This window comes from Pseudorca crassidens, chromosome 5 (assembly GCF_039906515.1).
Source record: "Pseudorca crassidens isolate mPseCra1 chromosome 5, mPseCra1.hap1, whole genome shotgun sequence".
NCBI lineage: Eukaryota > Metazoa > Chordata > Mammalia > Artiodactyla > Delphinidae > Pseudorca > Pseudorca crassidens.
Genome location: NC_090300.1, coordinates 81,488,869 through 81,516,734, shown reverse-complemented (window position 1 = coordinate 81,516,734; position 27,866 = coordinate 81,488,869). Strand labels below are relative to the sequence as shown.

General features: G+C 40.2%; 2 protein-coding genes across 4 annotated transcripts in view; one reads left to right on the top strand and one right to left on the bottom strand.

Annotated features, from left to right (window-relative positions):
• The window catches only part of HSPBAP1 (HSPB1 associated protein 1), a 50,366-nt gene extending 45,748 nt beyond the window's left edge, over positions 1–4,618 (bottom strand). The window contains exon 1 of one of the 3 annotated variants that reach the window (XM_067738708.1): positions 3,940–4,618. In XM_067738708.1, the coding sequence (XP_067594809.1) occupies positions 3,940–3,997 (58 nt within the window). In that variant the 5' untranslated portion in view covers positions 3,998–4,618. The remainder of the gene's footprint in view (positions 1–3,939) is intronic. The other 2 variants (XM_067738707.1, XM_067738709.1) reach the window with 2 other exon arrangements.
• A 680-nt stretch (positions 4,619–5,298) lies between these two features.
• SLC49A4 (solute carrier family 49 member 4) overlaps positions 5,299–27,866 on the top strand; it is a 97,535-nt gene continuing 74,967 nt past the window's right edge. The window contains exons 1-2 of the mRNA XM_067738710.1: positions 5,299–5,883; positions 14,726–14,819. Coding sequence (XP_067594811.1) covers positions 5,532–5,883; positions 14,726–14,819 — 446 coding nt within the window. The 5' untranslated portion in view covers positions 5,299–5,531. The remainder of the gene's footprint in view (positions 5,884–14,725; positions 14,820–27,866) is intronic.

The following is a 27,866-nucleotide window of genomic DNA, read 5'->3' as shown; positions in this document are numbered from 1 at the left end:
ATTCACAGCTCATTTTTAACAATGCATAAAACTTTATAAGATTAACCATTTGTTTTCTCCACCTTTGTAAAATGAACTATTGAGCATGCTCACAGCAGTCTCAAAACAAAGGGATCAGTTCCACGATTTCATGCTCACCTCCACTGGTTCCCTCTCCAGCTCCCGATCACACTATTCGCCACTAATTGACTCCTAATCATCCCTGTCTCAACAGCAACTTGACAAAGCTTTTCTTCACTCTCAAATCCCCAATACCTCTCTCCACTCCCTCACTCAGGGTGGTGCCTTACCCTGTTCTTCTGAGAAAAGTGAAACCCACGACTTCCTTCTTCACTTCAACGTTCTGGTTCACCCTGCTCCTCTTTGGTCTCCAAGGACATAATCTTCCTCCTTTCAGCTGTGTACCCTGCACATTCCACTCCAGTAGCACCAGTCTGTCTCCTCGCTTTTTTCCCCACCCTCTGCCCTCTATGTGCCTTGGGCTTTTCTCCACTCACTTCCACTCCTGGCCTCTCCTTGCCAGAAACAACTTCTTCCATTCATTTCCATATTCAAACTACAGTTGTCCCTCAGCATCCGAGGGGGACCGGTTCCAGGACCCCTGAGAATACCAGAACTCTTGAGCGCTCAAGTCCTTTAGAGTGGGCCTGTGGGACCTGAGGCTGCGTGCAGAGTGAGGACTGTACACCAAACCTTCAAATTACTCGCAGAAGCACAGACCAATCCAATTTGTATTCGTTCTTTCTCCTCTCACACCCAAAGCATGTAATGTGTGTAATATTTACAACCCATCTAACTGCCTCCTGCCGTGCAAATATGTATTATACTACAAGTCTTTTAATCTGTGTTCTTTTCCCCCAAAGTATATTTATAGGGTATTTTAGAGCAAGAACTGTCTTTCACCTCACTGTACAAAAGAGTCTCCTGTTCATAGTGTACATTCAAATATTTTTTGATAATGGAGTGGTAATAAGTTTGCTCAAAAATTAACTTTTCTATGACCCCCACAATATTCGTTACTATACTAAACATAGTGAAACTTTCACATGCATTTATTTGATGTATGTATTTTTCTTACCCTTTATTCACATAAGCCTTATCTAATTTAAAGCAAAGTCTTCTCTTCCAGTAGGATTTTGCCCATTTAACTTACTTTGTAATGGTAATGAGCAGTCACCCCAAAGTGGTTTTTCTGGGGAGCATGACAGTTTAAAATAGGGTTGAAAGTTCCACAGATAGGATTTGGAGAATCCTTTAATACAAAAATTTGAAGTCACCTGCAAAAATGTGTACACATGCTATACTGTTCAGGGGAGCAAATCCATACTTTCATCAGTTCTCCTTAGGACTTCAAGATTAAGGATCACCAGTTTCCTCAAAAAGTTAAATATGGAATTACCACATAGCCCAACAATTCCACTCTTAGATATATGCCCAAGAGAAGCTGAATACATATGTTCCTACAGAAACTTGTAAACAAATGTCCAGAGCAGCGTTCTTCATAGCAGCCCCAAAGTGGAAACCCAATGCCCACTGATGAATGGATACACAAAATATGGCATATCCATACTACAGAATATTATTCAGCCACAGAAAGTAATGAAGTACTGGTACATGTTACAACATAGATGAACCTTGAAAACATGATGCTGTGTGAAAGAAGCCAGACACAAAAAGCCACATATTGTATGATTCCATTCACATGAAATGCCCAGAACAGGCAAATTCATAGAGACAGAGTAGATTAGTGATTGCCAGGGGATGGAGAGAGGATGAATGGGGAGTGACTGCTAATGCGAACCAGGTTTCTTTTTGGTGTGATGAAAATGCTCTGGAATTATAGTAGTGATGGCTGCACAACTTTGTGAACATACTAAAAAACATTTTAAAAGGGTGAATTTATGGTATTTGAATAAAGAATAAAAACCTCCTCTTCCCTGGCTACATGCTTAACATCTTCTTTTGCATCATCCTCCCAAACCTAAATGTTACGCATTCACATTAAAACTCAACAGTGCTCCCAACCACCTCCTTCTTCTTCAGGTTCCTAATTTACATGTAGTTTTCTCAGGCTGAAAAATTTCAGAGATATTTCCAATTTCTTTTCTCTCAGTTTCAACATCAGTCAGTCACCAATGCCAGCACTTTTTATTAACAATAAAGATAGTTACCATTATTGAATATGTAATTCCTGCCAGACATTTATGCTAGATGATCTACAAGTATCTTTAATTTTCACAATAGTTATGCACATTAGAGAGGAGGATGCTGTGGCTAAGGGGGTTTAAGTACCTTGTCCTTCAGTCTTTCTCCCTCCAAGCTATCCTCCACCCTTCAGCCGCAGTGATCTTCCTAAAACCAAATCTTATTGTGTTACTCCCCCATTACTCCCCCACCTAAAGCTCCTCAAAGGCTTCACACTGTCAGACTCCTTAACTTGGTATAAGGATCCTTCAGGATCCCTGTCTCTTACATTCCTTACACCAACTTCTTTCAGTTCCTGGACTATGCCATGCTCTTTCTCCTACTGCCTCTGGACTTGGCACGGGGTTCTCTTATTCATTCACTCAACAAATATGTATTAAGTGCCCCCTAGGAGCCTGACATTGTATTTGCTGCTTGGGCAAACGCTGTGAATGACACAGATATATGTTCTTCCCTCAAGGTACTTAAGGTCTAAGGGAAGAAACGATAATAAACAAGTAATTACAGATTGTGATAAGTGAAATGAAGGAAGCAGGATGCCGTATTATAAAACATCTAGGGTAAGGGTCAGGGGAAAACTACGATGACTATTTTAGATAGGTTAATCTGGTAAGGTCTCAGGTGGTGACATACCTTAAAATCTAAAGACTAAGAAGTCAGTTATATTAAAAGCAGGTAAGAGCAGAGGGGGTGATGAGTGACAAGAGATGCTCCTGGAGACATCAGCAGAACCCAGACCAAGGATTTTTGTAGGTCGTGGTTAGGAGTTTGGATTTTAACCTAAGTTCTTAGTGCAATGGATTTCACTGAAGAATTTTGAGTAAGAGAGTGTCACTTTTCGCCACTGAATGGAGAAGGGATTGGAGAGGCACAAGAAAGGAAACGGGGACACATGGCCCGAAGATACAGTAGTGGTTTAGGTGAGAAATGTGGATGATGTGGACAAAGGTGTGATAGAGAAGGAGGAAAAAAGTAGACAGATTAGATGCAGAGTTGACCTGACGAGCAAAGTCATCAGCTGGAAGTGAGGAAGAGATGAAGAGAGGATATAAAGAGTTTGGGGAATTGCCATTGGGGAAAGAAAGTAGTGTTACTATAGAAACAGAGGATCAGAAGGATCTCAGGCCCATACAGAGTGAATACTCAAGAGGTTGACCATTTTCATTTTATAATGTCATCAATTTGCCCAGGACTTTTTCAGTGTGCACTAATAGTATTCACGTTACCAGGCATTGGTCATTCTTTTTCCTTTCCAGGCCCCTCTACTCAACCGGGAAAAGGCATTGTTATATGTAATCAAAAGTCTCTGGATCCCACGGCAGTACCCAGAACAGTGCCAGGCACGGAGCAATCATTCAATAAATGCTAACAGGGATCTCAGGCTCACCGGCCTTCAAACTTCATCCGTTCTCTAAAGCAGGATTCCACTGAAATCATACTCCTGTTCACAAAAGTCCCAGATATCTCCACTTATCTCAAGGGTGGTTCAATCTACTGTAACAGTCACAACACCCTCATGTGTGAAACAGCACTGGCAGGATGGGGGGATACTGGACCTATACGATGATCAAAAATCTGGGTGCTACAATTTGAAAAAAGACACGTTCAGTAGAAAGCAAACAGTTTTCCTCATAGCTTACTGCAGGGCCGAAGGGACAAACGGCCACATGAGAGGTGCCAAGAGTCAGCTGGCACAGCGTTGTACTCACGGTCTGAGTTCTGCCTAGCACCTACCTTCTTCCTCTCCAGATTCAGAGTCCTCATTAGTGAACGCCCCGGAGTCTGCTGCCATGGAGATCACTACACGGGCTCCACCCGAAACCAAAAGTGAAGTGGAGCGGGAGCCGGGTCAGAAAGAGGCCAAAACCCGGGGTCTGAAGCCGCAGCACAGGCAAGAGTCGCAGCGGCTGCTACCGGGCTCTTCCGGAAGCGGCACGCGCGTGAAAGTCATGTGACGGGCACTGGGCGTGGCCACGCGGTTTATTTTGATTCTTGAGTGGTGGAAATGTAAGCACGTGGTCGCGGTTGTGGTGTTTTTTACTTTCCCCAGACCGTAATCGTCTTCCGGTGTAGACTTTTCTTGGCTTCTTTTCTGGTTTTCCTCAAGTCCTTCCTTTTCGCCTTGGCGCTTTCTTCCTCCCAACAGTATTGGGGTTTTAGGGAATGGTTTGCTTTTTGTGGGGCTTGGAGCAGTGGAAAGTGGCTCGGCGTTTGCTTACTCTGCAGTCGCTTGGATATCAGGAGAGCTCACGCTTCTCTTCCCCTTCTGTTCCCGACTCTTGCCCTTCTGGCAGCAAAATGATCCACCTGGCTTTCGTGGCTACCGGGCAATGTGAACCTCAGGCGCATGTTCTTTAATTGAGTTGCCTGTGACTCATTTCCCGACCAAAACAAGCCAAATCGCTTGACTTAGGTTTTCAAGGACACTAACCGACAGCAGTCAGGCTTTTGGATTTGTATATCAAAATAACCGGTTGCTTGGTCAAGAGATCGACAACCTCCACTCTTCTCGTTTACTCTTTGTGTAGTCAAAATCATAATAACTGGAGATGAATCTAGGTCATTTGGGGGCAAAAATCTTTCAGCTTTAATCAAAATATATTTATTGCTCTTCTGTTAATAACAGGCAAAATAGTAGAAAGAGATCTATATCGTATATATACATGAATGAAATTGACTCGTTTTAAATTTCCTCATTGGCTATGTAAAGCACACAAAAAATGGCTGATTTAACAGGGCTGTACTTACTGTACATAAAAAACAAATGATTTTCATGCGGCAATCCTCTGGGTTCCCTACTACGCCTAAATCTTATCCTATCTCCCTCTCTAATTTATGAAGTTATAAACCCAACAGAAATGAAAATAAACCCAATATAGAAGCAAGCAATATATGGCTTAAGTGACTGGAGATCTCCGAGTTGTTTATTAGGCACAGGACGTAAACATGTACACTTCCCCCAGCAATCCCGGGTTCCTAGCCCAGCCTCCTGTACTACAGCCCCTCCGGGAGTTTCCTTTTCCTGGGGCTCAGCGGCGCTCCTCCCTGCCTTCCCAATTCCTCCCGATCCCCGCTCTGGGACACCGGCTCCACTCCCTCTTTCGCCGAGGTTTTCTCTCCACCGCCCGGCGAGACGCTAGCCCGGCTCCGCATCCCAGCCCCCTCCTCGCCCGTCGCACCTGCCCCGCCTCCCGGACCGGGGCCGGCTCGCGCGGCGCAGGCGCAGCAACGCGGCCGCGAGGCCGAGGGCGACCAAGGCAACCTCGGCCTCCACCTTCTCTGACAGTATCCGCGCTGGGCAGTGACCCCGCGGGCCGCGCGTCGTAATGGGCTCGGGCTGGAGCAGCGAGGAGGAGCGGCAACCGCTGCTGGGACCCGGGCTCGGGCCTGCGCCGGGGGCTGCTTGGAGAAGCAGGGGGGAGGAGGCGGCGGCGGCGGCGGCGCTGCCCGCGGCAGCCCCGAGTCCCGGGAGGGTGTACGGGCGCCGCTGGCTCGTGCTGCTGCTCTTTTCGCTGCTGGGGTTCGTGCAGGGCCTGGTCTGGAACACCTGGGGCCCCATCCAGAACTCGGCGCGCCAGGCCTACGGCTTCTCTAGCTGGGACATAGCGCTCCTCGTGCTCTGGGGGCCCATCGGCTTCATGCCCTGCTTCGCGTTCATGTGGCTCCTGGACAAGAGAGGTGAGGGGGTACCGGGAGCGCCGGCCGTTGATGTCACCCCTAGGGAGCCGCCTCCCTCGGCTTCGTTTTAGGGGTTGTGTGAGGTGACCGAATGTTGCTGGCATCCCATTCCTGACTAGGAACACTCTGTCCCCAAAGCGACAAATGAGGGAAGGCTTCTTTGTAGATACAATGTTTTCATCAAGGCCAATTATGCAACAGCAGGGATTAAGCGAGCTCTAAATGTTCAAGTTTTTGCATATTTGGACATCAGAGCATCCCCGTGCACGTGCTATGTGTGTTTTTTACACCGGACAAAAATGACTGATGCTTTGACTTCAAAGGGATTTGGGGATTTTGAGGGTGAAAGGTCAGAAAATAGACTGATGATGCTCAGATACAGGGAAGTAATGAGCTGGCTTTGCATAATAGATGACTCAAGCCCAGGAAGAGCTGTTGGGGAACTCGGATCTGACGCTTTGGTTTCTGGCAAATGGTTCTGGAAAATGGTGCACAGCAGCTTTAAAGTGGTGTATGTGACTAGGTGCAAGTGTCAGTTGAGATTTTTAACTCTCAGATGAAGCTTGCAGATGAATGAAGACTCTCTTTTCATAGAGAATACTTTGGACAGACATCTCACGTTACCACTTGCCAGTATGATTCTGTGAGGAGAAAAAAAGTTCATAGGATTGAATGATTAGGCATTGAATTACACCACACAAGTATGGGTAAATGATTCATGATCAATGTGATGTAGCTGCTAAAAAGTGCAGGACAGTTTTAGGCACAGAAGTGTAGTATCTAAAACAAGAGAAATAGTTTGAAATGCTCTATTCTAGTGTTCAGTTCTGAGCGTTAATTTTTAGAAGGCCATGGGCAAACTGGAGAGCTTTAAAAGTTGTGTGACAAGAATGTAAAGGATGTAAAAATCCATAATGTGTCAGATGAAGGGAATTGGATGAGGAATCTGCCTCAAGAAACTTGAGGCAGAATATAAATATGTGAAGACCAAGTAAATGAGGAATTAGGCTTAATGTGCATAGTTCTAGAAGGAAGAACTAAACTGAGTGAAGTCACAAAGGGCTGTAACTCAAAGGGATACAGGGAAGAACCTTCTAACAATGAAAGTGTCCAGCCCTGGAAGGTGTGGAACTTCCAGGTAGAGCAAGTACTTAGGCAGAGATATGTGCTAGATGCTGAGGAAGGGTTTCTTGTACTGGGAAGAACCTTCTAACAATGAAAGTGTCCAGCCCTGGAAGGTGTGGAACTTCCAGGTAGAGCAAGTACTTAGGCAGAGATATGTGCTAGATGCTGAGGAAGGGTTTCTTGTACTGAATGGAGGTTTTCTTTGTTTGGATTTGTTTGTTTTTAAACTAAATTTAGACTTTATTTGGATTTCACCAGTTTTTCCACTAGTGTCTTTTTTTTTTCCTGTTCCAAGATTCAGTCGAGGGTCCCAAATTGCATTTAGTTGTTATTTCTTGTTAATCTCCTTCAATCTGTGACAGTTCCTCTGTCATTCCTTACAAGGTTGGATAACTTAAGGGGAAATGCTATTTTATTGTTTCTTTTTATTAACTTTTTATCAGGAGCATTTTTCAATATTATTCCCTAAATTTAGCCAGCCTTGTTTTTATGGTACAAAAATGTTAATTTTGTCCTTTTTATTATAATTATATCTACTATCCATGGCCAGATAAATTAGGGACTACCTATTCTCTTTATAAAATAAGTTACTTTAGGAGTTCTTTCAGAGTTTCTGTGACTATATGGTGAATTCTATTTTATGTTTTCTGTTGGTTAGAGCAACAAAAAATAAATTTAAAATTCTCTCACTTAGGAAGTGGTTTCCTTTTCAGTAGGAGAAAGCCAGTTTCCTTCCATATGTTGGCTGTCCTGCTGCCTATGTCCTCTTTGCATACATAAAAGTAAGTTCCTGGTATCCCTGGGTACTAAAGTATCTTTCTCCCTAGAGGATAGGTCTGGTCTTCCTACTGCCATGGATCCACCCAACTTAGTAGAAGACCAGGTATCTTTCTGAAATCGGTTTTGTACCCTCTCAGTCCTTTTCATTTTCCAGCAAGGAGATAAAAGGGGACTACCTAGTGAGATAATAGGAGACCAAAAGTGAGTGTGCCCTAGAAGCTTAGTGAAGAAAATTTCAACAAGGAGATAACACCTAAATTTGTGCCAAGCTCTAGGGAGATAGTCCTCATGGAGCCTACATTCTAGTGAGGAGATCCAGATGGTGATAAATGTTTTAGAGAAAAATGAAACAAGGCAAGAGAGAAAGGGGATGTGATTGGGTGATACTCTCTTCTAGACTGTCAGGGAAGGACTTACTGATAATGTGTGTTTGAGCAGAGACCTGAGGGGAAAAGGAAACCTACCTTGTCAATTCTGGACAGGGCTGTTTTGGACAAAGACAAAGGTCTTAAACTTGTTTGGCATATTCGAGAAAGAGCAATGAGGCTTCTGTGGCTGAGTTGAGCCATAAGGGAAACCACAGTAGAAGGTGAGGCCAGAGAGGTGGTGAGAGGCTGAAATCATGCAGGGCCTCTGGCCTGTAGGAGTGAGGAGGGCTCACTCCACTGGAAGGTTTGAGCAGAAGAATAAAATGACGACTCTGCTATTGTCTTGAGAACAAGAGCCAGAGCGGGGAGACCGGTTGGGAGGCTGTTGGAACAGCTCAGATGGGGCTGATGCTGACTTCCAACTGGGGTGATAGTAGTGAAGGATTTGAGTATTGTTGATGGATAGGCAGAGGTGGAGTGTGAGAAAAGGGGAAGATTTAAGATGTTTCTCAACTTCTTTAGCATTAGTAATTGGGAGAACCAAGCTGCAGTTTACTGAGATGTAGAAGATTGTGGAAGGAGCATTTGGGGGTAGACGGCATGCAGATCAGGAATCTGAAATTCCTGTTAGATATACGACAAGCTAAACTGTCAGTTTATTCCCTGAGCAATAGATTTGGGATTTGTCAACCTATAATGGTATTTAGAGTCTTGGAGCTGAGTGACATCACCTGTGGAGAGGGATCTTGCTTCAGAAGACTGAGCCCAGGGGCATTGCAGCATTCAGAGCTTGGGAAGATAAGGACGAACCAGCTAGTGAGGACTGAGAGTAGAGCCGGGTTTAGCAACATGGAAATCTTTGGTATCCTTTAAAAGAATAGTCTCACTGGAGTGGTGGGGGTGAGTTCATGAGTGTAGACATTATGTCAAACACACTTTAAGGGGCAGCAGAGAAATGAGGGAGTAGCCAGGGGGAATGTGGCTACTGAGAAAGTATTTTTAAAGATAAGAGAGAAAGAAAAAAAAAGAGAAAAAAAAGATAAGAGATACTAAAGCATATCTCTGGAATGCAATATCCTAATGGATCCAGTAGAAAAGGAGAAATTGACAGTGCTGGAGGGAAGGGGAAGAACTGCTGTAGCCATGCCCTTGACTAAGCAAAATGGGATGCAGTCCTCCAGAGTACAAGTAGACAGGTTGGCCTTAGATAGAAGTGTCGACAGCTAATTCTTCAGTAGCAACAGAAGAAAAGGTAGAGTGTATAGATATGGATGCACGTGGTGGGTAGTAGGAGCTCGTGGGAGTTATCTTTGTTTACAGTTCTCAGAAAATAGAAAGCAGAATTACCACCTGACAGCGAGGATAGGAGAACAATTCTTGGAAGATTGAGGAGACAGGATAAGTTGTAGTACTAGTTCCTAGGAAAGGAGAGAACACACGGACTAGAAAATTGTAGTGGGATTGTCGGGCAGCTCAGAGGGCCTGCTTTAAGTGACTGGGCATTAATTTCAAGTGAGACCAATCAGCATGGCCGTTTGTTTTCCTCCAGCCTGTTCTGTTGGGCAAGCACAGGCATGGGCAGAGTTGGCAGAGAGAGAGATCACCAGAGTTGCGGTTTGCCAGGTGTGTAGGACTAAGAACGTGCAGGCCAGGAGTAGAGGATTATGTAGAGAGTGATATAACAGTGGACTACGGGATCTAAGCTGGGTAAAAAAGAAAAGGAAACACCTGAGGTAGATAAGAAAAAGTAGTAGCCTCCAAAATTATCATTCCCAATGGATGAAGAATTTAGAGTACTAGAAGGAATGAGTGGGAAGGAGAGGAGGTCATGGTTGAAGAATGGGACGCTTGAAATTGGGATTATGTCGTGGACGCAATTAGGGTAAAGATAAGGTCAGAGTATAACAAAGAGAGTGGACAGCCGAGGTAGGGTAGAGGGCATGATTGTGGAATAACAAGTCAGGGGACTGAGAGGGCAGGATATTGAAAGGATCATATCTGGTATTGAAATCACCAGATTCATGAAAGAAGTAGTGTCCTCAGGAGTAGTAACGAGCCAAAACAGTTTCAAGCCATGAGGGCGAATGACGTGGAGGCAGGTATGTGGTGGTCTGCAGACAACTGCAGCAGGGAGTGGTGAGTATGACAGTCAGATAGAATTGGATCAAAGGCTGTTCTGGCCATGATGGATTAACAGGAACTGGATTTATCCTTCCATCTTAAACAACTAAAAACAGAAAACAAAATCAAAGTATACGAAACAGTGGTTTTCAGACATTGGACAAAAGGTAGAGGTCAGTGATCCTTACGATTACTTCTCACAGAGATCTGTAGTTCAAACAGAGCCCCACAGTTTTCCCAAGTCGAGGAGACAGTTGAGAAGTCTTAAGAGGCCACCATAGCTAGAATTCTTAGGGTAGAGTAACAGAGAGGAAAAGGGTTCACAGAGAGAGAGTTCTAGATCTGCAGGGAGTTCCTCTTGAGTCTTCAGCTGGGCACTGATTAGCAGTTACACATGAAGAAACTACTTAAGTCTGAGAAAAGGACTACGAAAAAGGAACAGGCAGAAAAATTCTCGCAGTTCACATAAGGCTGGGAATTGTTCACATTCCCAATAGCCAGAATGGGAAAACCTCATAATACACAGGAAGTTTGGTTGAATACTCAGAAGGGTGTTGCCTCGGCAGTAAAGACAAACAGAGCTCTAAACTAAAGGCTTCTCTGGTTCCACCTAATAAAGCTTAAAAGTACTGCTTGAACAGATTAAAAATAACTGTATCCCAGAACATTGTTCAAAAATATTTAAAGGAGTTGAAAAAAAAAATCCATCACCCAACAAAATTCAGAATTCCTGACATCTAAATCAGAAATTACCAAACGTGCAAAGAAGGAGGAAAATACAACACATAAAGAGGAGAAAAAGCAATCAGTAGAACAGATCAAGAAATATTACAGATGATAGAATTAATAGACAGGGACATCGAAGCAGCTACTGTGAATAAATATACTACATATATTCAAGAAGACAGAACAAAGCATGTTAAGGAAAGACATGGAAGACATAAAAAGTCCAACATTAAATTTCTGGAGATGAAAATGTAATCTGTGTCTGAGACCAAAAAAATACACTGGACAGGATTTAAGAGCAGATTAGACATTGTAGAAGAAAAGATTAGCAAACTTGAAGATGTAGTAATAAATACTATCCGAAGTGGAACACAGGAAATAAAACCCAAAAAACCACAGGTATCAGGGAGCAGGACAGTTTTAAGTGACCTAATATACATATTAGAGTCCCAGATGAGAAGAGATTGGTAAAGGGAGAGGGCATGGATTGAGATAAAATGGGGAGGAAAAATTGAAGAAATAATGGCAGAAAAATTTCCACATTTGATGATATCCATAAACCCAGAAATCTAAGAAATTCAAGAATCCAGTTTGAGGAAACAGCATGAAGAAAAAAACCACACCAAGCAAATCTCAGCGTGCCTAACACTACAGCAAGGCACCTCGTAATCATAGTTCTTAAACCAGAGGAAATCAAAGCATCGAGAGAAACCTGGGAGCTTTAGGGGGGAGGGAGTAACAATGATCTGGAAGGGGCTGGGGAAGCACTGTCCTCAGGGAAGAGGTTTCAGAGTAGTAAAAAGGTGAAGACGGTGAAGAGCTTGAAAATATAGGGATTCTACTGATCCGCTGATTCTGAGCGCTCCAGGAGTCACAGTGGAAAGATCTGGGGAGTTGAGGCGCTGGCAGAGATGAGGTCGGATTTGGGTATGCATGAAGCCCTGTTGGGATGAGGATGACCTGTGAATCTTGGGTCTCTTGTGACCAGTGTGAACAGGAAAAGCAGGCATGATGTGGTTAGTCCTCCTGGTGTCCAAGGCAGATCGGGGTGGCGAGGCCAGGCTGTAGCTGTTGAGGGTAGGGACAGGTGGTCTTGCCAGGCGCAAGCAGAGCTTCACTCCAGCTGATGGAAGTGTGGGGCCTGGGGAGGGTGGTTTTAGCAGATCAAACTCATTTCCGTGTATCTACTACACATAGTTTGTGTGGTGGGGTGTTTTTTTACTTTTGGTTTTTTTTTTTTTTTTGCCATCATGTTTTTAGGCACCGATTGTGGAGACTCTCTTCCTGTACCCAATAGGTTCCTGGCATAAGGAGTTATCTCATCCATTGGAAGGGGGCTTCCTGCAGAGTCTGGATGCCATATTTGAGTAGAATTCATTTTTATTTTCAATCATGTTTGGTTTTCTGAAATTATTCCCGTACCTTTCATCAGATGGTTTTTGCACTCACATCCTAGTACTGTAATCACTTGGGATCTATTTATATGAAGGTCCTAGATGTCTCATAAGCATATTTTCCTGGGGTCCTTATACCTCTCCTTCCCAAAGTCAGTTGTTATCTTTTTGATTACATGGAACTGCAGAGCCCTGCTTTATCAAGATCCAAATGAGATCAAGAAAGCATTCTATTCAAAACTGAGCAGCAGCTGAGGTGGATTAAGTAATACTTGGCAACAATTAAAAGTAAGCAAGCCACAAGTTGTACCTGCAAGGTTGCTTTATAATAATCAGCTTTTCACAACTTCTTTATTCTTAAAAGTTTATATTAGCTGTTATATTGTCATATGTTTGATAAAAGTCATAATTGAGTAAAAAAGTGTGCTAGCTTTCAGCAGTTGTAGTAGGAAACCTAGTTATTTGGACCGTAGGGCCATAAACAGGGTCCCACTGCCCACTTGGTGGCTGTTTACCTTAATTACAAACCAAATATTAGAAAAAAATAAACATCATCTTGAATGTAAGCCTTATAGTCCCAAATCTATAAAATTTTATCTCATAGGGCACCCAGTATAACCTTACAAGAGCAGCATTTTGCAAGTTTAGGATATTTATGACCATGAATGTTCTTTTTATTAATTACACTCTATTTCCTGTGGCTATAATGTGGTTTTAAAATCTGTGTTCTGTTAGTAGACACAGTAAATGAGCAGTATGTATACATTACTTGTTCCTGAGAAGCACAGTTTTCTACCGGATTACTTCTGCCAAATTATATTAATCATATTCAGATCATATAAAGCTCAGTTCATATCACAAATTACCCTCAATGTAGCGTGTGTGAATCTGAATCTGAATCTGAATCTGATCTGAATCTCAAGTTTATTTTTCTTGCTGTGTTTAATCTGCATAATTATAGTTTTGTTGACTTCCAATTTCCTTCAAGCAGAGAAGCCCTTTGAAAACCAAACATTTAACCGTCTCCCCTTGCCAAAAAAAAGAAAGATCTGAAAAAAAAAAAAGAAAATTTGCATTAAATAGTTTAAGTCTATTCACTGTGAAATGGTTTCAAGGAGGTGCTGAGTTTGGGAAAAATTGTAAGAAATGTTGCCACCTTTGCCACATACTCAGTGTAAGCCACCTCTGTGACTGCTACAAGCAGTAAGGCAGCATTGATTTAGTAATAGAAAAATGCAGCATTCCAACAGTAAGAAGATGTAGTCCTGTTATATTATTCTGCCATAGATAGACTATTGTGTCTAGTTTTGGTTACCTTAGTTTTTTTTCACATTCTATTTTTAATTTTTTAAAACATCGTTATTGGAGTATAATTGCTTTACAATGGTGTGTTAGTTTCTGCTTTATAACAAAGTGAATCAGCTGTACATATACATACATCCCCATATCCCCTCCCTCTTGCGTCTCCCTCCACCCTCCCTATCCCACCCCGCTAGGTGGACACAAAGCACGAAGCTGATCTCCCTGTGCCATGTGGCTGCTTCCCACTAGCTAGCTATTTTACATGTGGTTACCTTGTTTTTATATTTTATATTCTCTTTTGCCCTGTTATCCATGTAACCGACCATTGGTGCATATTTTCAAAATAATTGATTGTATTTGGAATACAAAGGGAAAAGCTATCTGATCCGCATTATCTAAAACCCTAAACCATGCTTTTTTTTTTTAACAGCATCATTCTATAAGTTGAAAGCCATCCAATGAATCAAGAAAAATTAAAAGACTATTATTGTATTAATAATCAGAGGGTTCTAATGGACCATCTCCTAAGACCCTATAACAAACTTGTTCTCATTATAAGATAAAAGAAGTAATTGACCACTTGTCATTTTTTGAGAAAATTTAAAGCATTCTATCATCTTAAAAAACTTTTCAGGGGCAGTTTAGAATTTTTTTATTAACAGCTTGCATTCGAAAATTAGAAATTTTATATTTGAGATATAAAACTAAAATACCTTGTCTTTTAAAATTATTTTCTATATTTTTTATTGTTATATCTGAACAAAGCATTCTAGCCATTCATTTTGAAAAACCGGAGCTAATAGAACTTTTTCCTCTATCCTCGATGTGATCATTCAAGTTTTCTATTAAAGTTAGAATCATTTCATTTTCAGCATGAGAGTTTTTTTTCCCCCATATTGGGAGTTATAGAGTAAAGCTTTATTAGAATATAATACCAGTATGACTGAGTAAAAAATCTTTGTTCTTAACATTGACTTACTTGAAAAGAAAATAGAAAATAATCCAGATATTTTTGTTTCCTTTCAGGTCTTCGGATAACTGTGCTTCTGACATCTTTCCTTATGGTTTTGGGAACTGGTCTAAGATGCATACCTATATCAGACTTAGTGCTTAAAAGAAGGTAAATCATATAAATAACTTAAAATTTTTCTCCACATTTTTCTCTTTCGTTATGAGTATATTATATATGTTTAGTTATAAGCTGTTAGTAAACAGTTCCATTTTTTAGATCAGTAGAGGGTCATATTTATAGTAGCATTTTTTTTCCTGACGTGATTAATTCAGTGGGCATTTATTAGTTGTCATATGGAAGACACTATACTCGTTGTTCTGTAAATAAATAGAGAACAAGTTCATCTTCACACTATCTGGGAGCTATAACCATGGGAAAATAATAGTATAACATAAGGAAGAATAATGTAGTTAATGCCATAGAAGATTTATAAAATTGCCCCAAGAGACTAAGATAAGTTTTGGCTGAGGATATCAAAAGGAAGGGCTCATGAAGAAGGTGATAATTAAAGTAAGCATTGAAGGATACGTAGAATTTTGATAACTATAGTTAGGGGAATGATATTCCAGCGTAGAGGAACAATAGAAACAAAGGCACAGAGGCAGGTAAGCACAGGCCTCTTCCAGGATGGGGTAGGTAGCTTCATTTCTGTACAGCAGCATTTCTGTACCTGGGATCCATGGATTTATTCTCAGGGGCTGCAGGGTATATGAAGATTTAAAAATTTTTGTTTTCCTTTTGGTTATAATATTAAAAGATTTTTTAACCAATAATAATCTGTAATTAAAAGACATTTTTATTAACCAGGATGTCAGTTTCCTAGTGTTTATCTAACTGGGATCCTTGGATTTGACCTTAAGAGCCATTGAGAAAATTTTTCCCCTTAAAAAGGAGCATAAATTACTCACGTTTGGGAGACACTGGTGTAGAGAATAAGACATAAGAATGGAATATAAAGAGATGAGTTTAGAAAAGGGTATCTTGAATGTGAAGGATATTGATGCCATCCTGTAGAACTGTAGTTTCTCACTGGACAGTTGGGAGCCACTTAGGTTCTTAATCTGAGCAGCAATAGGATCAGATGTATATGAGGTAAACTATTGATTTGAAGTCTGTAGGATTGATTACAGAGGGTTGAGAGTGCCAGCAGGAGGCCTGAAAAGATGCAGTGAGAGCCCAAGCTGGAGTCATTGTTTTGCTTTATTTCGTTATTCATTTATTAGTTCATTTATTCGACAAAATTCACTGAGCTCCTCCTGTGTGCCAAGCTCTCTTCTGCACATGGGGAATATAGCAGAAAACACAATAGAAAAATCTGTACCTCGTGGAGTTTACATTCCAGTTGGGGAGACTGGCAATAAACTAGATAAATAAGTTAAAGATATAGTATGTGCTATGGAAAGAAAAATAAAATAGGAAAGAAGGATTTGAAATGTCAGTGGAAGGATGGTGAAATTTCAGAAAGAATGGGCAAAAAAACTCTTACTGGGAAGATACGTTTTGGGGAGAAAGCTTGAAGGAATGAATGGACAATGCATTATGTAAGGGACAAGCATTTCAGGCAGAGAGAAGAGCAAGTATAAAGGGTGGGAAGGGAAGAGCACACCTGGCAGGGAGGCTGGTGGGGCTGGAGCCGCTGAACCAGAGACTTCATGGGAAGAGTGGTAGGAAATTAGACTAGCGCAGTTATGGGTGGTGGCGGGAGTGTGAGACCAGGTTCTTCAAGACCTCGTAAGGGGGCTTCCCTGGTGGCGCAGTGGTTGAGAGTCCGCCTGCTGATGCAGGGGACACGGGTTCGTGCCCCGGTCCGGGAAGATCCCACATGCCGCGGAGCAGCTGGGCCTGTGAGCCATGGCCGTTGAGCCTGCGCGTCGGGAGCCTGTGCTCCGCAACAGGAGAGGCCACAACAGTGAGAGGCCTGCGTACCGCAAAAAAAAAAAAAAAAAAAAGACCTCATAAGGACTTCACTTTTTTCTGAGCTAGGAAATCACTAGCAGCTTTGAGCTGAGGAGGACGATGGTCACAGGCTGCTTTTTTGAGAATAGACTGATGTTGAAGGTCTAGGGCAAGAGTGAGGAGACCAGGTAGGGAACCAGTAAAATAAACCAGGTGAGAGATGATGGTGGCTTGAGCCATAGTTATGGCCGTGGTGGTGGTGAGAAGTGGTCAAATTCTGATTATATTTTGAAGGATTTGCCAGTGGATTGAATAAAGGGAATAAGAGAAAGTGAGGAGTCCAGAATTACTCCCTTGCCCTGGGAAGTTGTAGGAATGGAAAGGATAGCACAGATGCGAGAGAGAACATGAGAGAAAGGTATCAGAGGTGATATGATTGAGGTTGCACTCTGGAGACTCTGAAATTGTTGATTCCATTAACAGAGACATGGGGCACAGGAGGAGGAAGGAATGGATTTTAGGTATAAGATGTTGGCTTTCATTTGGAACAGAATTTTTCACTTCAAAATAAATGCTGTTCTTTTTCAAATTTTCAAAATACGTTATCTTTCCAGAAAATTTAGAGTACATGTGTTTCATATTTTAAAAGGCAGATAGCAGAATCATTTGGGTTCCTGTGGAACATTGGTCTTCATTTCCTATCCTTCTGAGTGAGGTTTTAACAGATGAGTTTCATTGTGTTTGAGATGTTCTTAATTTTTCAAATATCCAGTTTTTTTAAAGCATCTACAGTCTTTAAGTACAGATTTCAGTGTAAGCTTAAATTCAACAATGAGTTCTTTAAAAATGCCTACTGATATTTTTGTTAGTTTTTCTTCTGTTTGTGCCATCCATTCTATTGCTTCTCTCTAATCTTATATCCCTTCATATTCTTTTCAGATACAAAATTATAGGAATAATAAAGAGTTGACTCTGTTGGTAGAGAAAATGGTATGAAAAATAGAGCTCATAAAGAAATGTAAGCAAAGATAGGAAAGGAAAGAAAGAGAAATAAAATAAAGAGTTACAAGAGGGCTTCCCTGGTGGTGCAGTGGTTGAGAGTCCGCCTGCCGATGCAGGGGACGCGGGTTTGTGCCCTGGTCCGGGAGGATCCCATATGCCGCGGAGCGGCTGGGCCTGTGAGCCATGGCCGCTGAGCCTGCGTGTCCGGAGCCTGTGCTCCGCAACGGGAGAGGCCACAACAGTGAGAGGCCCGTGTACCGCAAAAAAAAAAAAAAAAAAATTATGAGAGATTGAACCTTTCATAAAAAGAAAGTAGAAGTTGAATTTTCTGTCTTTGTGCCTTCACCTATAAGGAATGTTAGGATATTATCCCCTTGAAATGAGACTTCACTTTATGTCCATACATTATTTCTTTAGAGCAGTATTATTAACAATGCATATGCAGCTATTAAAATGAAAATGCTGCAATTTGAATGCGTATTTTCACTAGTAGTTTCAATAGATCACCACTTTTAAGCTTCAGTCTCCATGACACTGAAGAGGAGGGGATAGAGACCTTTAGTAGGCATTTGGCTAGCACTGAAACAAGTATTTAGCGATCTTTTTCTGTGCCCTGTTCCACTTGGAGCTTTTTGAGCTTCTGACCCAGCCTTCTGAAGAGTGTCCCTGCACCCTTTACTTCCTGTATTTTATCTTCTATGAGTCTTAAAGACATGAGAGTAGCAGCTTTCTGACAAGCCCTTTCCTCAATACACCTATTATTACCACCTTCCTAACCGTGGTCTACCTCTTCATAGTATCAATATTTCTTTCATCTGCAGAGTACCAATGAAAATTCAAGAAAAATTATTTTGCCACTTTTATTAACATCACAAATAAATAAAGAACTTAGAATAATGAACTATAAAGCATGTTTTCTATGCTTGGGAAGCAAATCATACCAAAAACATTACAGGTGGCATTGCTCTATCGCACCAGATGGCATTACTTTATAGTGTGAAATACGATATAGCATGCCCAGTAAACAATTTACAAACTTCTAGAAGGTGAACTTATAGTAGGTCATATCTGCTTTTAATCATAGGGTGTATCCAGTGATTCTCATAACATTATGTTTCAATACAGTGTAATTTTCATTAATATTAACAATAGATTACTAACATGCGTTAGATAGTTAAATAGTATGGTTCTAGTAAACACAGATTTTCTAGAAATACACTCCATTGTGAAATGCTTTGTAGCTGGCAATATTACATTTAAAATGACCATACTAGAAAAGACGAATTGTTTAGTAAATGGTTTTATGATAATTGCTCAGCTATCTGAAAAAAAAAATGAAGAGCCCTAAATCTCTGCCTTACCACTTAAGTAAATTCCAATTGGATCAAGTATTTAAATATAAAAAATGAACCATAGAAGTATTAGAAAATGAGACTCATTTTTAATAATCTTAAAATGGGGAAGACCTTCCAACTAAGACACAAATCCCAGAAGCCATAGAAAAGCTTAATACTTTTGACTACATAAAAATGTAGAATATCTGCATGATTAAATACACTATAAAACAAAGTCAAAAGGCAAGTTAAAAACTGTGAAATGTTTGCAACAATAAGACAAATGGATAATTTCCTTAGTTGAAAAGAACTCTGTTAAATCAATAAGAAAAATAGCAAGTCAGTAGGAAAATGGGTAATAGATATGAGCAAGTAATTACAGAAATTGAAATACAAATCTTAAGATGCGCAACCACTTCATCATAATTAAAGAAATGAGGGCTTCCCTGGTGGCACAGTGGTTAAGAATCCGCCTGCCAACGCAGGGGACACGGGTTCGAGCCCTGGTCCAGGAAGATCCCACATGCCACGGAGCCACTAAGCCCATGCGCCACAACTACTGAGCCTGCGCTCTAGAGCCTGCACTCTAGAGCCCGCGAGCTGCAACTACTGAAGCCCGCGCACCTAGAGCCGGTGCTGTGCAACAAGAGAAGCCACCACAGCGAGAAGCCTGTGCGCCGCAACTAGAGAAAAGCCTGCACACAGCAACGAAGACCCAACGCAGCCCAAAATAAATAAATAAATAATTTTTTTTAAAAAAAGAGGCAAACCATTTACAAAAATAAAGAAATGAAAATTAAAAGAGCAATAATATGTTGTTTATTGGCAAAGATGAAAAAGTATGATGATGTGCTGTGTTGCCCGGGGTATAGGGAAAAATAGGCATTGCTGATGTGCAAGCAATTTGGGGCATCCTATTTAGAGGGCATTTTTGCAGTATTTATCAAATTCAAAATGCACATGTCCTTTAACCCAATACTTGTCATTCTAGAAATTAGCCCACATATAAAGCTCTACCAGTTTGTAAGGAAAATCACATTTGTGTGGCTTTGCCTGTAATAGCAAAAGGCTGGATGCAACCCAAACGTCTTCCACCAAGGACTAGTGATGGTGAAGTATATAGTGGAATAGTATGTAGCTGTGAAAAGGAGGTGAAAGTTCTATAAATGCTGATTTGGAAATATCTCCAAGATACATCATTGAGTTTTATAAAAGACAAAGTTTTTAATGTTATGTTTAATATATTCCTACTTAGAAAAAAGTGGGAGGGATGTATTTGGTAAGGACTGTTTCTGAAAGAAACCATTACCATTGGTTGTTTCTGAGGAGGAAGCCTGGGAACCTGGAAGTCTGGGGTGGAAAGGAGATTTACTTTTTGTTTTATACTCTGTTCTCTGCTTGAGAATATTTTTACCATGTGAATATATCACCTTTTGGACTGAAAACACTAGTTAAGAGAAACTAAAATGAACACATCAGATCTTCAATAATGAGAATAAGAGAAGGAAAGGCAAGGAAGGGTTATATGTAAATTTCCCCAGTATAGAAATATAAACCCTTTGATATAAAAATGAACAATTGGTAGATTTAAGAACGAAGACTCTTCTCTGTAAAACACATAGGATTCTGATCAGTGTGTTCTAAAAGTATGGTCCACAGATAAGCTGCTTATTAAAAATACAGATCCCTGGGCCCCACCCCAGTCCTACTCATTTAGTCTTAACAAGTTCCTTTAGTTAATTTTATACTCATTTTAAGTTTGACAACCTGACTGCCCTAGGTGCGTAGCATCCTCACTTTAACTAGTAACTGCATTGTGCTTGCCCATCCTACAGTATAATCACATAATATTTTTAATGTCTTATTTTAAAGCAGATTCTATTTAATAGTTTTATTTGCAATTTGACTCTTAAAACTCCAGAGGTCAGATTTCATGAATATATTTCTCCATGATGGTCAGCTGGGATTCAGATAAGAAAGATTGGTAGGAGATTAACTCCTCATAATAAGCATTTAACAGGGGAAAAAGCCAATAGAAGATACGTAAAGTGATCTTTAGAGTTTTGGAAGATACTTTTTTTCCCTTTTGATTGTCTTTGGAATGTGATTATTTCTGAGACATTTCTTCTAAGGACCTATAATATCATATATGAATTTTTAAATTTACTTTTTTTGTTGTTAAATATACATATAGAAGAGTACATAAAACATTTATGTACAGGTTAGTGAAATAATCATGAAAAAGACAGCTATGTACCCATCACCCAGGTTAGAAATCCAGAAATCCCCTGAGACCCCCTCCCTGATTTATAACCCTGTCTCTCCTTACTGTACATAATCATAATCACAAATGTTGATAGGATTTTCAGAGTAAACTGAGTTGAAAGTTATGGAGAATATATTCAAAGTCTGTTGCAAATGTCTGTTTATTCTTTTCTTCTGAATAAAGATTTGCCATAGATTTTTTTTCCTATTAATATGGAAAGGCACAAACAAGTAAAAGATTATTTTATCTGCAACAGAATGATTACAGGAACAAAATAGGCCAGAAGTAGACATTGGTAATAATTTAACATATAATAATAAACACATAAATCAGTAGGGTTACTAAATAAAGCATATTTTATTAAATAGATCTATCTATTATGTGTTTGGGCAAATTGGTTACGTATTAGAAAAAGAAATGTGGATACTTAACCATACAGCGTGCATTAAAATATATTCCTGATGGATTGATGAGCTTCATAGTTAAAATGAAACAGTGTAAGGGAAAATTAATCTTATCCCTAAAGAGATTGCTTTTCCAAGTATAAAGACAGTGAAAGAAATCGTAAGGGAAGCATTTGTAGATTTGACTACATAAACATTTGAACCCTCATGTTTCTAAAAGAAATCATAAAATACAAACTAGGAAAAATATGTGTTGCAAATATGATATCTAACTTATAAAATAATATAAAAATATAAGCACTTCTGAAAAGAGAATGGGAAAATGAACATAATAGACATTCTTAACAAATGTTGGTTTGCAGATTTCAGATTTCATTATTTAAATTCATAACTCGGCAGTCAGCATTTATTGACAGTCTGTATTTGTAAAGCATAGGCTAAGCTGTGTAAAGAGATAAAAAAATACACAAGCTCAATAAATAGAAGTTTATTTTTCTACCAAGAAACAGTCTAAAAGATAGTGGGCTGCTCCAGGCATGTAGAGAGCTCTGTTCCAGGGACCCAAGTTCCTTTTCTGTTGTTCTAACATCCCCTGGGGTGATATCCTTGTCCAAGTGGTCAAAGCTGGCTCATCATCAGTGCTTTCATTGTAGCCCACAGGAAGGGGAAATAGGACATGCAGGGCAAGTGACTACGTCTTTAGGTGATGACTAGGAAGCTGTATGTATCAATTCTACTCACATCCCATTGGTACAGACTTAGTACATGGCCACACGTATCCGCAAGAGGAGCTGAAAATGTAGCTCAGCAGCCATGCCCCCAGTTAAAATGCAAGGATGCTTAAAAAAAAAAAAGATATAGCTATCACAGCATAAACAGAAATAATGGTACAAGGCACTAAATTGGCACTAAATTAAGCAGTACTCCTCTGGGTAGGAAATCTCAGCTAGAAACAAGTACTTCCTGTTAGGAAGATTGTGGAAGTCTCATTTTTGCCATGGAATGTCACATTTGATTTCTTTTTGTAGAAGTGGGAGGATTTGTTCTCTGTCCCAGGTAACAAAGTTGGTTTGAAAGTAATTTTAAGAAATAACAACAAAAAATGCATGGATGCTGTAACAAAAGAAAGGGAGAATGGATGTAAGGACACAGTTAGTAGTCTCTGCTATCAAATGTCTCCATGTATCCAGGTACCCCCTCTTCCCATGCAAAAAACATATTCATCTTTCCTCAAAGGATAAGACCCACAGTCCAGTCCAGTTATTGTGTCCAACTCAAAATCCAGAGTCTCTGGCTTCTATCAGTTCTTGGTGGTTCTCTGGGAGTGACCCCTTTGATTGTTCTTTGTGGTTTTGGCTTTGTCCTTGGGAAGGCTCTTTTTTGGTCCATTCTTCTTAGTGAATACACCTGAAGTTGGAGGCTATGCCATTCTTAGGGGCTACACAGCTGTGGTGTTTCACTTTCTGCCTGATACTGATTTGGGGACCTCAGGATTACTTTAGGAATCAAGCATCTTAAAGCTTCATAGAACCGTTTTGCGGTGTCTTTGGTGATACACTTCCCTCAAACATTTAGTAGGCTTCTCTATTTACATCCAGTGGGTTCATGTAAAGTTAGCCACATCCAAAGATTTTTACTTATGGCTGTGTTTCTTACACCTGCTGAATCTCCTTTCCTTTACTCCTTCTGTGCTCAACTCATCCCTTTTCCCTCAATTTCGTGGTGGCTGCCAGGATGCCATCTGATAAAAGGACTGGGTAGGAAAATAACACCTTTAATTTGATCTTTGCTGCTAGACAGGCTCTGAAGGATGTTATTTCCTGCCATTTTAGGATACAGAAGCAACCTGAGGCTTCAAATTCCTGGATTCTCATTAAATTTGGATAGTAGGCCTTGGGCAGAGAGAAACCCCCTTAGCAGAGCTCTTGTCCCTTCCGTCTGTGCTTGCAAACCAGCTACCACTTGCCTGGCTCCATCTCTCTTGTAGTGCCATCCTAAAAGCGGCAAGGGGCAGGAAACAGAGTAGTGTTCTGATTTTTTTCCAGCCAGTTCCAGGTAATCACAAGCAGTGGTTTTGCTGCATCTCACAAGTCACCTGCCTTTTCAGCCTGCAGCCTAACCACTAAATCAGTGCCAAATATGTTATGCCTTTCTGAATGCAGAATTCTAATTCTGGAGCTAATTTCTCCATCAGGGAACAGTTAAGCTGTTATAGTGAGGAGTCTCAAAATATAATGGCTGAAACAAGATAGTATTTCTTTCTTATGTGATAGTCCAGAGTTGGCAGGTGGGCCAGGGCCTAGGCACCTCTGTTCTACAAAGGAACCTAAGTTCCCTCTATCTTGTTGCTTCCCTAGGGAGATGCCTTGGCAGGACAGTCCAGAGTGGATTTATCCACACTGTAGTAACATTTCATCCCACAGGAGGAGGGAGAGGGAGACCAGGGAGAGCATTTTATCCTCAAGGAGGTGACCTTGAAATCCTCCCACTCTCATCACATTGGCCCAAACTTGGTAACAAGACCCCACCTCACTGCAGGGGGAGCTTGGAAATGCAGACTGTAGCTCACCCCAGCACAGACTTGGGGTGCTCTGTAATTAAAAGGAAAATAGAGAGAATGGACACTGGGGGATAGTTTATTGTCTCTACCACAGGCAAACTGGCTGTTTAGGGGGAAAAGGTCAGTTTATATCCTCTTTTTATACCATGCATCAAAATAAATTCAGATGAATTAAATGGTTAAATATTTAGTTGGAAAACAATATATAGGAATATTTATCTGATCTCTACATAGGAATTTTTTTCTAAAGCATGAAAAACAGGAAAATTATAAAGAGAAAAATTGATCTGACCACTTACAAACTGTTGAGTGTACAAATTGTTAAGCTTAAAACAAAATTGACCAACAGGAGAAAATATTTGTCAAAATAAGGGCAAGAACAGGTAAATAATACAAATAAATATATTAAGCACTCATTGAAAATAAGAAAAATTGTAATATACCAATGGGAAAAAAGACCAGTAGTCAAAAAAAGAAATGCAAATTAAAACAAGGAGATCCCTGGACTTCCCTGGTGGTGCAGTGTTTGAGAGTCTGCCTGCTGATGCAGGGGATATGGGTTCATGCCCCGGTCCGGGAAGATCCCACATGCTGCAGAGCGGTTGGGCCCCTGAGCCATGGCCGCTGAGCCTGCGTGTCCGGAGCCTGTGCTCCGCAACGGGAGAGACCACAGCAGTGAGAGGACCGTGTACCGCAAAAAACCACACACACACAAAAAAAACAAGGAGATCCCTTTTGGCCTTACCAAGTGTGACAGACAGAATAATACCCCCATCCCCCAAAGATGTCCATGTTCTAATACCCGGAACCCGTGAATGTGTTCTGTTACATGGCAAAAGAGAACTACGATAGTAGGTGGAATTAAGTTTGCTAATCATCTGACCCTAAAATAGGGAGATTATCCTGCGTTATCCAGGTGGGCCCAATGTAATCACAAAAGTCCTAAAAGGAGAGACAGAAGAGGAAGTCAGAGAGATGCAGTGTGAGAAGGACTCAAACCACTGTTGCTGGCTTTGAAGACAGAAGAGGGGGGCCAGGAGCCAAGGAATGCAGGTGGCTGCTAGAAGCTGGGAAAGACGAGGAAGCATATCCTTCTCTAGAGCCTCCAGGAAGGAACATAGCCATGCCACACCTTGAGTTTAGCTCAGTGAGACCCATGTTGGACTTCTGATTTACAGAAATGTAAGAGAATAAATGAGTGTTGTCTTAAAGCCACTAAGTTTGTGGTAATTTGTTATAACAGCAATAGAAAACTAACACACCAATTTTGTGTGTATGTGTGTAATTTTTATTTCTCTATTAAACATTTTTTTTAAATTTTTTTCTTTATTTTTAGGTGAGTATTTTTTAAATAGTGGTATTCAATGCTTGGTGAGGCAGGCACTGTTGACCACTACTGATGGGACTGTAAATTGCTACAGGCTCTTCTGAAATACAACTTTGGAGTATATTTCATAAGATCTAAAATGTTCATACCCTCTGACTTATCGACCCTAAGGAAATAATTTGGAAATGGCAAATATTTTTATACAAAGGTTATCACAACACCATTATTAATATTAACAAATAAGTAACAAACATTAGGAAAATGTTAAATGAGTTTTTGTACATCTGTATGATAGACTATCAGTGGAGCTATTAACAATTATGATATAAAGAATGAAATGAGAAATGCTTATTATACACTATAAAGTTAAAATGATTTAGTGCATAAAACTGTATATTCAATTTGATATCTATGATTACCTGTGCCTGTCTTGATTGAGAGATGCATTGGAAAAAAAAACTGAAAGAAAAAAAGACTGAAAAATCAAAATATTAGGAATGGTTATATGAGTTACTGAATCATTGAATTTATGAACTTTTTCTTCTCTATGCACTTCTTTTCTACTACGAGTATATATATAAAATACTTTTAAACTAAGAGGACAAAATAAAAGTTATGAGACAAAAAAAACGTTATGAGACAAAATGGGGGGGAGGTAGGTCTCTCTCAGACCAGGACTAAGTCCATTTTTCTCCCGAGCTTTGCTGAGAGATTATCGTATTTGGCCTTAATAAAAATCCTGTGAGATAAAGTACGTTTGGGGAAATTGAAATGAAAGAGAATAAGTGATTCACCAAAGATTATACAGTTAATAAATTTAGATAAGTCTAGAAGCTGAGTCTTTTGATATCTAACCCAATATTCTTTTCACTGTGTTTTTTAATGAACTTTCTGTAACTGTACTTGATATGTTATTATTATAAGCTTCTTTAGGCCAAGACTGTAGTTCTTATCTTTATATTCCTTTTAGTGTCTGCTGTAGGTGCCTTGACCATAGTAGATATGCAGTAGATATTTTTAATTGGATCATAATTGGCCAAAATTATTAAAGGGTACAAAAGGGAAATAGATTTTCATAAAAGAAAACTGAGGCTATGGTAAAAATCTTTAGAAAGCTCATTCCTTTTCACCATTTCAGTCTGTTTCTCCCTTCCTAACTTCCTTTTTCCTGTAATTAATTCATAGCATCTCTGACCCTTTTTATTGCCTTTTTGGGCTAAATAAAGGAAAACTACTTCTAGCACTTTAGACCATTTTCAATATCCAGGAAATCCTGTAACACATGAGTTTATTCTCATGCAGGATGATTAGGAATGGGGAATTGGGAGAAAGCTTGTGAACCATTGGCATATTGAGTGTTAGAGATAAGTATTCTTATTCTAAATCATTTCTCATTAAAAATACATAGAATTTAAGTTAAGAATGCTGGATTTACACTGAGGAAATACCTGCTCAGTTTCTAAAAAGCCAACTCGCTAATGTTATCCCCAGTGCTAGTCATAATAAAGGTTTATAAAGTACATCTCTGCATAGAATAAAAATATGCCAGCCCATGCACCGCCACAAAGAGTAACGCCTACTCACCACAACTAGAGAAAGCCCATGTGCAGCAACAAAGACCCAATGCAGCCATAAATAAATAAATAAATAAATAAATAAATAAATAAATAGCTAATAAGAACCTGCTGTATTAAAAAAAATTAAACTTAAAAAAAAGGGGGCTTCCCTGGTGGCTCAGTGGTTGAGAGTCCGCCTGCCGATACAGGGGACATGGGTTCGTGCCCCGGTCCGGGAGGATCACACGGGCTGCAGAGCGGCTGGGCCCGTGAGCCATAGCCGCTGGACCTGTGTGTCTGGAGCCTGTGCTCCGCAGCGGGAGAGGCCACAACAGTGAGAGGCCCGCATACTGCAAAAAAAAAAAAAAAAAATTTGTGGACTGGTGAAATCACATTTAATTTTGATTTCTAGTCCTGGCTTAGCCATTAGCTAGTTATATGACTTTGAAACTCCCCTCACAAATAATTTTTGAAGAAAAGAAAGTTATAAATAAGTTATAAAATAAGTGTGATTTTAAATGTATTATTAGCTTTTCTGGAACTCGGTTTTCCTATAAAATCAAGAGGGTGGGTTATCTAGCTGAGGTTTGAAGTTTCTTCCAACTATAAAAATTCAAATTCTAAAATATAGTATTATTTTAAGTAGAAAATAATTTAAGAATCATGGGTATTTGTTCCAGAATGTCAGGAAGCAAAAGGTTGGGATACCAGAATATCATTAAATACAAGCTAAAATGTCAAGTACATGAAAACACATGAACTTACAGGTCTTCAGTTTGAACTTTAGCTATTGGCATTTGTTTGAAAAGC